We start from the raw sequence: 13575 nt of genomic DNA, 5'->3' as shown, positions 1-13575 counted from the left end.
CATAACCCAATAAAGATAATCAGCTTACTGTCATAGAAGACTAAAGACACCAGAAAATATTCACATTTGAGAAGCTGGAATGAGAAAATGTTATCATGTTTTTCTTACAAATTAGTTGAATGATTACCGGTAATCGATTATAAAAACAGTTGGCGAATAATTTTCTGTCGATCAACTAATTGTTGCAGGACTAATTTTGTTAGTGGCTGTTGCTCATTTCAAACCCTGGCTGACATCATATTTCACTTTGCTTTTCATATTCTTACATTAAGTCATAAAAGGTGAACAGGGCAAACAGTTTATATGACTACTCTGCTTCCCAGGCCCTCTGAGGCAGCTCTTTGACCTCACAGCTGTGCAATCCTACAACGTTTCAACAGGCAAACCTAAACAACAGGCGAACCTAAACAACAGGTGAATCTAAACAAGAGGCGAACCTAAACAGTGCAGCACAATAGAAAATACTGTGCCAGATGGCTTATTGAGAGGAAGTTGTGTGCGTACCATGTTTCCTTTGGCACCCTGGGGCCCGTCCACGCCAGCAACACCCTGCAGAGACCCAAACAGTCAGATTTTGTCTTTTATATCTGATATCAATTACAGGAAGTGATGTCATAAGTGATGGTATGCGTACGTACGGGCTGTCCGGTGGGGCCGGGAGGACCGCGGGGCCCCAGCAGACCTCGAGGACCCTGTGAGCAAAGAGAAGGAGCCAGGTGAAAGAAAGTTTTTATCTTCTACTCGCTCCACTCATGAACAGTATCCAGCAGGGCAATCCTGCCCCCTGGTGGAGACATTTGTGAATGTGTGCTGAGGGATTTGAATGGGGTTTAAAATACAAAGAGAGTGACTCTTATACAAGCAGTGGCAGACGATCCTTACACTCTCTCCAGCCAATCCCCTGGGCCCGATCTCTCCATCCTCGCCCTATGGAGAGAAATAGAAAAAGATTGCAGTGTCAATTTCATAACATGTATTTTAACTACATTTCAATACATTCAACCTGATATTGACATTTCATTTAAAAGATATGATCCAATCTGTGTGGTCCACCGAAAAGTTAAAGAACAAAATTAAAACATGCTTAAATCTGAATGAGAATGACTCCATATGTGCTTTGAGATGCACTTAAAGCAGTAAGGGCCAGGGGGAAATATTATCTATCACTTCTCATGATCAGAAACTTAGACAGCAAAAGCATCAGAATCTGGAGGGTGAATTAAATGTAAGCATCTATGCAGTTTGTCTGATGACATAATTTGATTGTAGGATAGATCAATACTGGCTGTCTATGGGAAGCCTGTAAGCTTAATTCTAATGCCATGCTGGGTTTAATGGACTGTCTTGTGTCCCATGATGGTCTAAATGTTTTTTTTATAATGTTTTTTATCCCCCCCCTCCCAGATTTTTCTCCCCAATTGTACTTGGCCAATTTCCCTGCTGTCCCAGTCATTGCTCCATCCCCTCTGCCGATCTGGGCAGAGCCGTAGACTAGCATGATTGCTACCTGTGATACATGTGCAGTCGCCAGCTGCTGCTTTTCACCTGACTGCGAGGAGTTTCAATGGCAAGACATAGCGGGTGAGAGGACCACACTATTCCCCCCAGTTCCCCTCCCCCCGAACAGGCGCCCTGACCGACCAGAAGGAGTGACTAGGACTCATAGTCATAGCCTACCCACAGACACGGCCAAATGTGTCTGTAGGAATGTGGAAGTACCGATGCCGGGAATTGAATCCGGGTCTCCGCCCCGCAGTGGTAGGCGAGTGCTTTTACCTCTACACTACCCAGATGGTCTAAAATGAGTTAGACTCTAAATGGTGTTTCTGAAGCAAGATTAAAACAAGACAGAGAAGAATAAAGAATATAGGTATTTTTTGCAGGTGTTTTGGGCTTGAAAGCGTTCAAATTTAAATGAATTGGCATCAGTCAAACCCTGAACTCAAGCTGAGCAAGAACACATTCTGACATGCAGCGTGGCCTGGGGGTTGAGGTGTGTGTGAGGGTGGGGCAGACCCTCCTCTCCAGTTCATAGCCTCCACCTGCGCACCGCACCGGGACCGCCCGCCCGGGGGCTCGAGCCATTTGACCACAGCTGATGGAACTCGCTGGTTCAGGACAGGAGTAAAAAAAACACATGGAAGAAGGTACTTACTCTCTGTCCGTCCTCTCCAGGGTTGCCTGGGGATCCCATCGGTCCTACCTCTCCCTGAGAGAGAGAGATAAAGAGAGAGAGAGAGAGAGAGAGAGAGAGAGAGAGAGAGAGAGAGAGAGAGAGAGAGAGAGAGAGAGAGAGAGAGAGAGAGAGAGAGAGAGAGAGAGTTCGATGAGGTGATGAGATTCAGTTAGCAGATTCATCATTTTATGACATGGAGCGTTCTCTCTGCCTTGGAAGCCTTTTCATTGAGTCTATATTATGGTCTGTATCTTAAAAGAAAGCACCTACTGTACAGTAGTACTGCACTGTATATATATATTTAGAAATGCACATGTTTACTTCATACTCCCATACCTTTCTCATTGGTATTATTTCTTAGGGGTGGGAATCACCAGATGCCCCAAGATACGATATTATCACGATACTTAAGTCATGCAATATTGCGATATGCTAGTATTTCAATATATTGAGTATTGTGATATTGCGATAGATTGCGATTTATTGCCTTTTTTTCCACTGCAAATTATGTCCCCAAAGGAAAACTTTATCAACATCTGTTTTATCTACGATAACGTTTCCAGTCTGTTCATCTAACTTATTGCAGCAAAAGTCAAGTAGACAGATGAACACTGCCATAAAAACCTCTCATACATGTTGCATGCACTTGGCAATTTATATAATAAAATAACGTGCTACTTGGCATTCGTGCGGTACGATATATTGCCACACAAAATATTGTGATACTATGTTGTATCGATTCCCCCGACCTCTAATATTTCTTCATACAGTATTTAGTATCATTTGCCAATTCATTTTCCCGCCGGCCGAACTGCATATATTTCAGATTTTTGGTATATTCAAGATTCAAGAACTTTATTTGTCCCCACGGGGAATTGGTTGTGCAATACAAGAGAGCACAAAAAACACAAACACATAAAAAACATTAGACAGTAAAAGTAAGCGCAATAAATAAAACATACACAGTGAAGTGTAAAGTGCATTCAAATGTAAATAGCGACATGAGCAATGGCTACCTTTTCCTCACAGAGTTGAGGAGGGAGATGGCAGAGGGAATGAAGGAGTGTTTATATGTTAGTTTTGATTGGTGGAAGAGGAGGGAACCGTTGGCAGAAACTGAAACTGATGGTGTAAGGGATGGGAACAATCAGACAGGATGGATTTAGCTTTCTTACGTGGTTGTTTGTTGTAAAGATCCTGCGGTGTTACCGGTAGTGCATCCAGTTCACACACAGACTCAATAAAACAATGGTAAAAATAGTCATCAAGGTCTTGTCAACCTGGAACTTAGAACGTTTCCTGAGACAATAGAGACGCTGCTGGCTTCTCTTGTAAACCATGTTAGTGTTGCTCTCAAAAGTTAGTTTATTGTCTAATATAGTTCCCAAATACTTATAGGACTCCACTATTTCAATATTTTGGCTATCAATCACAGTACTGACAGGAGGGAGAGAGAACGTCTAAAATCAATCAACATGTCTTTAGTCTTGGACACATTCAAAACTAATACAATTCATAACACCAATTTGAGAAGTAGTCGACAACCGGATCGTGAGAAGTTTCCTCACCATCCAACAGGCTCACTATGACTGTATCGTCAGTTTCCTGACCATTCAACAGGCTCACTATGACTGTATCCTCAGTTTCCTGACCATTCAACAGGCTCACTATGACTGTATCCTCAGTTTCCTGACCATTCAACAGGCTCACTATGACTGTATCCTCAGTTTCCTGACCATTCAACAGGCTCACTATGACTGTATCCTCAGTTTCCTGACCATTCAACAGGCTCACTATGACTGTATCCTCAGTTTCCTGACCATCCAACAGGCTCACTATGACTGTATCCTCAGTTTCCTCACCATTCAACAGGCTCACTATGACTATCGTCTGCCAACTTTAAAATGTGGTTTCGAAACATGCTGAGACAATCATTTGTGTACAGTAAGAACCAAAAAGGAGAGAGTAGGTAACCCTCGGGAGAGCCAGTAGATGTTATAGACAGCTAGGACAGTTGATCATTTACTCTCACTCTAGTCCTGCATGTGAGGAGATCTAAAATCCAGCCAACAATGCCACTGTCCAGGCCAAACTTGTCAATGAGCTTCTGGACTAGCAGATGTGGTTGTATGGTGTTGAAGGCTGAAGAAAAGTCCACAAACAAAAGTCTAACGGCCGGGACACACATCTTGCGTGTGCATGGCGTGTGCGTGTGCGTGGCGTGCTTGCTGCGGCTGGCACGCCCGCGGAATCCACACAGGCAGCGTGGCTGCTGCGTGGCAGCTGCTGCGCTGCTGCCTGTCTGCCAACTATCTTCCTATAGAGTTTACCTTTTATTAAATTTGCTATAAACAATACAATGATGATTTTAACTGAAGATCGCTTGGGCTCACTTCAGAATCAAGGCAGTATGATTTGTGTGTGTGTGTGTGTGTGTGTGTCTGTGTGTGTGTGGTGGGGAGGGGAGGAACGAAGCCAGTGTGGCTGTCAGAGGGCAGGAGAACTGCAGCTGTGAGCTCAGCTCATCCTCTCGTCTCAAATCAAAACGAGCCTTGATTGGCTGTGGCTGCCCCTGTAAAATATAATTTTAATGTCTATTTGTGTCTATTTGTGTAGAGACACGCTAGAGACACGCGCGCGGTAAAAGGAAAAAATAGGCTTCGCTTCTATTCTCTAGATGACGCGCGTCTCACGCTCGCAAGACACGCGCTTGAGACGCGCGTCTGATGCCGGTGGTGTGGCTGCTGTAACCTGTTAACATGGGCGCCGAAATGAAAACGACACGCAGACGCACAGCACACGCAAGATGTGTGTTCCGGCCATAACATCAGTGAGATGGCCTCGAGGTGTTCATTATGTAATTGAGCAGTGTAATTGTGGCATCCTGAACACACCTCTTAGTTTTATATGCAAATTGCAGTGGGTCCAGAAGATGTTCAGTCCAGTTCAATAGTTCTTTTTTTATCAGTTTTTCAAATGACTTCAGGGCTATGGGTCTAAAGTCATTCAGAGCTTAAGACATTTATTTTTGGCCACATGAACTATAATAGAGTGTTTCCACTGTGTGGGGGCCCTCTGCAGGGAAATGACTAATTCAAAATATAAGTAAAAATAGGGCCAAGTTGTTCTGCACAGTGGATGAGCATTCAACTGCCAATATTATCAGGGCCAGCACTTGTCTTGGATTTACAATGTTTAAAAGTATTTGTAACAGAATGAACATTAAAAGGAGTAACTGGGTCACTGGATTTCAGTAGAGCACCTTTCAAAATAGCCGTTTCACTGCTAAAATCATGTACATCAAATCTAGAATAAAATTAGTTAATTTCATCTGCCAGAACTTGATCTGAGGACAATCCATCTAGAACCGCTATTTTCGTGGTTTTGCCCAGTTGACCAATCATGGTATTTATACTGTCCCAGGCTGAGCCAAAGTTGTTATTACTCAGCTTATTTTCAACTTTTTGTTTGTAGCACAGTTTAGCCCCTGATTTCCTGTTTAATCTCCTTTTGTACAGACATGTGCTCATGGAGGTTCCTGTTTAAAAACACTTATAATATAAATAACACTTTAAGGTGTCTGCTCACCCATAGTTTATTGTTTGGGAAGTTCTTGACAGACTTAACAGGAATAACAATGTCTTCACAATATGAAATCCAAGAACTGACGTATGTGAGTTCATCAATGTCATCAGATGATTCAATAAACTCCTCCCAGGCTGTGCTGTCCAGACAGCCCTGCAGGGTCAGTGTGGCTTCCTCTGACGTACCTGGTGGTCACTTTGCCCCTCTGGAGGCACACGTGATAAGATGGAACCAAATACACACAGTTGTGATCTGCCGAGCCCAGCGGGGGTAGTGGAATAGATTTATAAGCATTCTTAAGACAGCACAGAATCTTGTCTTTCCTGCACTGGTGGGACAAGACACATGAAGCTATAGCGAAAGTTCTAAAAGAAGAGACCTGTTAGTTGTCATGCCCTCATTCATTCATTCTCCTTCATTTATTCACTCTCCTAAGAAGAAACCCTTTAGTTGTCATGGAACTCATTAATTCCCCTATGTCTTCACCCCTTTCACGCTTCTAGGAGAAACCCTTTAGTTGTCACACCCATTCATTCACCTCCGTCATAATCACTAATTCCCGCTTCTATCTAGCGTCAGCGTTCGTGGGCGGTAACGTTTAGATTAAACCAATCAGAGTAAGACACATCTTCCTATTCAGCCTATCATCATTTAGCTGCCAAGCTAAAAGCCGCCTTTCAGTGCGTTCCTGTGACCCTCCTCCACCCCATTCACCTCCAGCCCTCTCCAAGGTCTTCAGATTCAGAAGCCTTCTCCAGCAAGACCAAGACCTCTTCTCCATCACCACCAGGTCTAGACTCCACGGGGGGATATTCAATCCTACTCCTGGCTGCACTACCCCTGATCATGACGTCATTATCAAGCTGATGTCATGATGGAGTCTAATCGCCATTATACAACAGGTAGTTCCGGCCGAGCAATTTGATTGGACAAGAGGGATCCTACGAGTGCCTATATTTCCTGATAATGCACTGGCGCTTCACTGTGTGTAGATCACTCCGCTTCACAGCTGCCCTAATCAACAAAGTGCTTCACAGCTGTAGAGTAGACAGTAGTAGGGTAGACAGCCTGCAGTTAATTAGGCTGATTAGGCTACATTTTCTGCAAAGGGAAAGCTGGGGGGACTATTTTTGTTGGCGGAGGAATAAATACAGAAATCATCTATTTTCTCAGCTTTTTGTCATTTTTTTAATCAGCTTTGTTTAATAGAACTGTTGTATAAAAGCAATATCACACTCGAGGTCGTGCATTGTTGTCTAATATTGGCACTGCTGTGATTATCTTCGGCACTCGGCCTGCGGCCTCGTGCCTGCGACCGAATCACAGCAGTGCCAATATTAGCCAACAATGCACTCCCTCTCGTGTGATATTGCTTAAATGATATTTAATGTGCCTACAGTAGTGTTGCACGGTATACTCGATACTATTTCGATAGTTTTTATTAAAAATGGTTCGGTATTGGAAGTTCCCAAAGTTCGGTACCATCACTTTAACTAGCCGTTGTTGTGCTTTTAAAAGGAAGTTGCGGGATTCCTCGTCTAATTAACGTTACACACGACGCAATAAATAAACAAACACACTTCCGAGTGTCTCTGCCATCACACTGGACATCAACAACACTAGCGGGAGACTTCTCCCCCTCCAGCAAATATACATGAATGTTATGCATAACGAACATAAACATGAACATCTTACCGAGAGGGAGAGAGCTAAGCTAAGTAGCTAACAGCCAAGCTAAGTAACTAGCTACCCGATCTGAAAAACATGTAAACAGTGGTGAGATTAGTGAGAGAGTCGGTAAAAGGAGGAGTGCTTGTGCAGAACTAGTGCATGTTGTGTACAGCGGGTAATGAGCCGCTGTGATGAAGATTAAAGCGAGATTAATGGAGTTGAGAGCAGACAGTTGCATCCTCTCCAGTCTGACTCCTGGCTCCTGCACATGATGCATTCAGGAGCCGTCGGTAAAGCATGTGAGTGTGGCCTTTGAGTGACATCTGTAATGTGTCACTACCAAAAAAAAACTGGGTTACACTTACTATGTTATTGTGTGTTAGTGGACAGACACACTACAAACTTTTCAGTCTGAGCCATCTTACATAGCCTATAGCAGAGCTGACCAATTTGGGGCCCGCGCTCTGTTTGTTTTGGCCCGCCACGGATTTGGGGGAATTCCCCCCCCCCCCCCCCCCCCCCGTTTTTTTTTTATCCCATTTTTTATCCCCCATTAGTGCTAACTTAATTTATTTATCCTGGTTGCTACTCCACCCTCTGCCGATCTGGGGAGAGCCAAAACTGGCTCCATGCTTCCTCCGAGACATGGGCAGTTAGCCAGCCGCTTCTTTTCACCTGACAGAGGAAGCTTCACCGGTAGGACATAGCACGTGGGAGGTTCACGCTATTCCAAACAGTTCCCCTCCCTCTGAACAGGCGCCCTTAGAGAGACATTCAGTTAACATGGCGTTATTCTTCTAACACAGAAACATTCAGTTAGTTATTCTTCTAACACAGACACATTCAGTTAATATGGTGGTGTTCTAACACCAGAGAGAAACATTTCAAAAGGTGTCCTTCAATCCCACGCTGACTGGGTGTTACTAAACCTTGAATTTGTGAATGTGATCAACCTTATGGACAATTCTGTTAGTGTTTCTTATCGATTAGGTATCGAGTATCGTATCAGTATCGAGTATCGTGATACTAAACGTGGTATCGAAGTCAAGATTTTGGTATCGTGACAACACTAGCCTACAGGATCATGTATCTAATCATTTAATAAATCATTGTTAATCTAGAAATGTGTCTCTCTGATTGAACTACTGATAATAGTTCCTGAGGATTTGGTCGTCTGGAGAAAGTGACTGGAGTTTCCGAACAGTTTGAAAGATTTGCTCAGAAGCATTAATCTCATTTGCCTTAGGGTGGATGTAAACTACAGTCACAAAGATCTGAGGGAATTCCCGAGGCAAATAAAATGGGCGCATGGACACATAAAGCAGTTCAATGTCTTTGGTACATAGTCTCTCTCTCACTACAACAGTTTTGCACCAGTGTTATGTACAGACATTTTTTGTATTGGACATATTCTGCATTCTTTGAGGATAGGATTGTTTTTATGACGCTGCATTTGCTGTATTCAAATTTTTGGCATATTTTTCTTTGCTGTATCCTGTTACTATTTGCTGCTGCTACAACTCCAATGCAAAGTTTTGTCTTATCCCACTGTGTCTCACTCTGGGAAACTAGGAATACATTTGGAAAGTTAAAGGCTTCAAGGCAACATTGTCACTAAATCTCTCCATGCATTCTGCTTAATGCTGGTACATTAGTGGTACGAAACAGACATCAACCTCTTATCCTATGTCATTGTCCAGCCACATTGCTTTCAAATGAGTGCATGAGATTACCATTATTCAGTCATCATGTTGAAATTTAAGGAGCTCACCCAACATGATTTTGCACAGATATTGAAATTCTAAGCCGGTGCGTGCAGCCAAATATGTTTCATTACTTCCAGAATTTTTGCTGTCTAAAAAGATACACGACCCTTTGCTAAATCTGACAACTAATCCCTAATAACCCAGGGAGTTTGTTTTATGCCAGTTTTGTGTCTTATCACATAGAAAATAGTGTTTTCGCCTGGAAGCTTAAAAGCATTCACAATTCTCTCGTTGTTTCACAAGGACTCCTTCAAAATCTCGTCTCTGATGTCTGTACGAATCTCAAAGTGATTCAAATTCAATAGAATCTGCAATAATGAGTGATAACATATTGAGAAAAACAATGCTCTGAGAACATCAAAAAGTGATGATTTTGACTAATAAGAAGTGTTACAATGTGACAGGATCGTAATCTCTCAAGACAGATGCATTGGCTGGCGCAATTTTGCTTCTGACACAACTAATATCTGTACTTCGAAAGCTCTCAAAGTTAGTAAAAAAAAATAAAGCAGGATATCCAGTCAAAATAAGGCGGGTATCCAATCACCTGCCTCGGTTATGTTTCCGAGTGTCATGATTGGTCGAATAATATCGAACTTCCTTCTGGTCTGAAGTGTTTTTTTTTCTTTTCTTTGGAAGATGGCAACTTCCTCTGTCCAAATTTTAGTACAGACTGTCTCTGGAGATTGAGGAAAGCGATAGACTGGCTTGAGAGAGTAATAGGGTCAGGGCTTTGTAGAGTTTTAAGACTCCAATCAATAATAGTTATGCACAAATCCATAAAAACTATGAAACAGTACTTAGAAAATGGGTACTGTAGCTGTAGCTTGCTCTAATAACCTTACAGAATACTCTCAAAGTTGTGTTTTTGTTCGTGCTTTCGATTTTTTTCCCTTTCTTTCTATTTTTTATTGGTGATATAGAACTTTCAAGATGCCCCATAGTGTTTCCCCCAAAAAACTCTATATGGGGATTTACCATATTGTACTCACCCTATGTCCCTTTTCACCAGGCAGGCCAGGCAGTCCGTCAAATCCACGGTCACCCTGTGGAGAACAAGAGTGGATGATCCAAAAACAAACTGGTTGTGGGCTGTAGTATGAAGCACAAAACATCCTCAAAAATGCTGCTTTCACTCCATCTACGAAGTAATCGTACAGTAGGTGATGCGAACAGGAAAGATTGTCATGCATGTCGTACCTTAGAGCCTGGCTCTCCGGGCATCCCACGGCCCCCGTCAGCTCCGTTACGACCCTGAGGACAAAACAATTAGACATGGAATATACACATAGAGGCAGACATTAACGTGGGCTCCTTGAAGGTTCAGAAGATGCCTGTGAAATTAAAAATTAAATTAAATGTTTATTTGCCAATACGCAATGCACAGTCTTTTCTCTGCTCTCCTGGTGTAGAGTGAGACAGGTGCCTTTAAAAGTCCCCTATTGCCTCATATTTAGGTGCATGAATCAAGCCTGTATTGCAAATTTGCCTGGTTTATGATTATTACTATCCAATAACGTCAGTGACTGCGCCATGACACTAATTGTGTCCCACATCCATAGCCAGTATTGGCATTTTGGCATTTTCAGACAGCTTACGCTCGGCCAATGATCTGGGGATTGGAGGCAGCGTAGGCCGCTAAGCGTGTTATCAAGAGATTGTTTGTTGGGATTGAATATAAGCCTGTGAGCTCTCACGCGCGCGCACAGGCCCTGCGTACACAGTGACAAGCAGACAAATACGTGCACAGATGCCCACACACAGCGGGTCACTGAGTTCACTCACCCTCTTGCCAGCTTTTCCAACTTGCCCCGATGGCCCTTGGACGCCCCGGGGGCCCTGTGTGAGACATGCGAGGGCCACTTAGAAACCTAGCAACAGCGTCTGAATTCATCTGTGAGCTGGTGTAATGCTGTAATGCTGGTGTACAGTCAGTGATGGAAGAAGTGCAGAGATCTTTTACTTAAGTAAAAGTAGCAATACAACAATGTAAAGATACTCCATTACAAGTAAAAGTCCTACATTCAAAATCTTACTGAAGTAAAAGTTCATGAGTATTGGCAGCCAAATGTAGTATCAAAGTAAACCTACTCGTTATGCAAGCTGTCCCCATTTAGATTAAATTATTTGAATATTAATTCTGAATTAATGACATACATGTACATGTAAGCAGCATTATAAAGTTGTCAACATGAAGCTAATCTTAACAGTTTAGCTATACTTTTGGGTAGTCTAATGTATAACAATGCTATTTTATAAGCATATAATATATATAATTTGGTATATATAAGATGATCAAATGTTTTAAAATATAAAATATTCATCTGAAAAGTAACTAGTAACTATAGTGGTGAGATAAATGTAATACAGTAAAAACTATAATATTTTGATCTAAAATGTAGTGGAGTAGAAGTACAAAGTAGCATAAAATGGAAATACTCAAGTAAGGTACAAGTACCTAACAATTGTACTTAAGTACAGTACTTGAGTAAATGTACTTAGTTAATTTCCACCACTGTGTACAGTGGCTGGTAAGGGCCATTTGTACTGTATGCATTGATGGGTGCGTCAGTTGTTTCTCACCTGAGGACCGGGGTCTCCGCCTTCACCTTTCAGTCCGGTACCACCAGGTAGACCCTAAAGAGAGAAACCACACATGGAGGCATTTCATTCAAACCGCTGTACAGTCTGCTATAAGATAAAAGGATGAAAAGAAATGCATATAGTAAACAGCAGATGGCGATGTTTAGCTAACTAGACACTTTCTTATGCTTCAGGGTATGTACATTCCCTTTTGTGCAGATGCATTTGGCTATCAGGCTGCTCAAATGAAGATAATGTGACACTTATTAACATAATTTAGATTCTTGCAAGCTACTATTTCACACATTATTTAATGCTTTTTATGCTTTTTTGATGCATGTCCATTCAGTTGCTGTACTTTCCCCTGTCATTACCAGCATCAAGCATCAGCCAACAGCTTATAATACGAGCTTTCTGAAATAATTTCAACATCTGAGGAATCAAAAGACATGGGGGCGCATTAACATAACTGGATACATTTTTGGGCGGCATATACTTGGGGCTAAATTGTGCGTCTAGGCGGTGAGATGGGACATGAAATCTGTCTATAGACGATGTGCGTCTAGGTGGAGAGATGGGTCATGAAATCTGTCTACAGATGATGTTCACATTCAAAGCCAGTGATTTGGCAATTACAGACAGACTGAGACGCTGCGGAATCATAAAATAGCCACAACTGTCTGAAAGAGGCGGGTTTTCAACACACAGGGAAAAAGGTACTTTTGGAGTGAATAAAAGCCCTCAAGTCCCTTATCTGGTTCTCTGTGTTTTACGGTATCTGCTGTCACATCATTTCAGATCATTATCCCTGGTCTCTTTACAGAAGGTAATTCTTCCATGTCTTTTTGCAGGGGCCGTTTTTTCGCCTGCAGATAAATAGCGGATCATGTATCAACAAGCCCGAGACAAAAAGGGGGTCGGGGTGGTGGGGAGAGCGATCCACTGTGAAATCGTCTTGGCAGCTGGAAGCTACCTACAGTAGACAGTAACAGCTGGAAGCTACCTACAGTAGATAGTAACAGCTGGAAGCTACCTACAGTAGATAGTAACAGCTGGAAGCTACCTACGGTAGATAGTAACAGCTGGAAGCTACCTACAGTAGACAGTAACAGCTGGAAGCTACCTACAGTAGATAGTAACAGCTGGAAGCTACCTACAGTAGACAGTAACAGCTGGAAGCTACCTACAGTAGATAGTAACAGCTGGAAGCTACCTACAGTAGACAGTAACAGCTGGAAGCTACCTACAGTAGATACTAACAGCTGGAAGCTACCTACAGTAGACAGTAACACCTGGAAGCTACCTACAGTAGATAGTAACAGCTGGAAGCTACCTACAGTAGATAGTAACAGCTGGAAGCTACCTACAGTAGACAGTAACAGCTGGAAGCTACCTACAGTAGATAGTAACAGCTGGAAGCTACCTACAGTAGATACTAACAGCTGGAAGCTACCTACAGTAGATAGTAACAGCTGGAAGCTACTGGAAGCTACCTACAGTAGACAGTAATAGCTGGAAGCTACCTACAGTAGACAGTAATAGCTGGAAGCTACCTACAGTAGATAGTAACAGCTGGAAGCTACCTACAGTAAATAGTAACAGCTGGAAGCTACCTACAGTAGACAGTAACAGCTGGAAGCTACCTACAGTAGATAGTAACAGCTGGAAGCTACCTACAGTAGATAGTAACAGCTGGAAGCTACCTACGGTAGATAGTAACAGCTGGAAGCTACCTACGGTAGATAGTAACAGCTGGAAGCTACCTACAGTAGATAGTAACAGCTGGAAGCTACC

The 13575-nt window shown here is 42.6% G+C and overlaps 1 protein-coding gene across 4 annotated transcripts in view; it reads right to left on the bottom strand.

Annotated features, from left to right (window-relative positions):
• col11a1a (collagen, type XI, alpha 1a) overlaps positions 1 to 13575 on the bottom strand; it is a 178239-nt gene that overhangs the window by 97440 nt on the left and 67224 nt on the right. For all 4 annotated transcript variants that reach the window (XM_083631995.1, XM_083631997.1, XM_083631996.1 and 1 more), the window contains 8 exons: positions 11782 to 11835; positions 10984 to 11037; positions 10399 to 10452; positions 10191 to 10244; positions 2156 to 2209; positions 883 to 927; positions 639 to 692; positions 505 to 549 (listed from right to left, as the gene is read on the bottom strand). In XM_083631995.1, coding sequence (XP_083488121.1) covers positions 505 to 549; positions 639 to 692; positions 883 to 927; positions 2156 to 2209; positions 10191 to 10244; positions 10399 to 10452; positions 10984 to 11037; positions 11782 to 11835 — 414 coding nt within the window. The remainder of the gene's footprint in view (positions 1 to 504; positions 550 to 638; positions 693 to 882; positions 928 to 2155; positions 2210 to 10190; positions 10245 to 10398; positions 10453 to 10983; positions 11038 to 11781; positions 11836 to 13575) is intronic.

Source organism: Poromitra crassiceps (assembly GCF_964638095.1).
Source record: "Poromitra crassiceps genome assembly, chromosome: 2".
In the NCBI taxonomy this organism is placed as follows: Eukaryota; Metazoa; Chordata; class Actinopteri; order Beryciformes; family Melamphaidae; genus Poromitra; species Poromitra crassiceps.
Note: the sequence above shows the minus strand (reverse complement) of the source record. Positions and strands in the feature narration are given on the sequence as shown.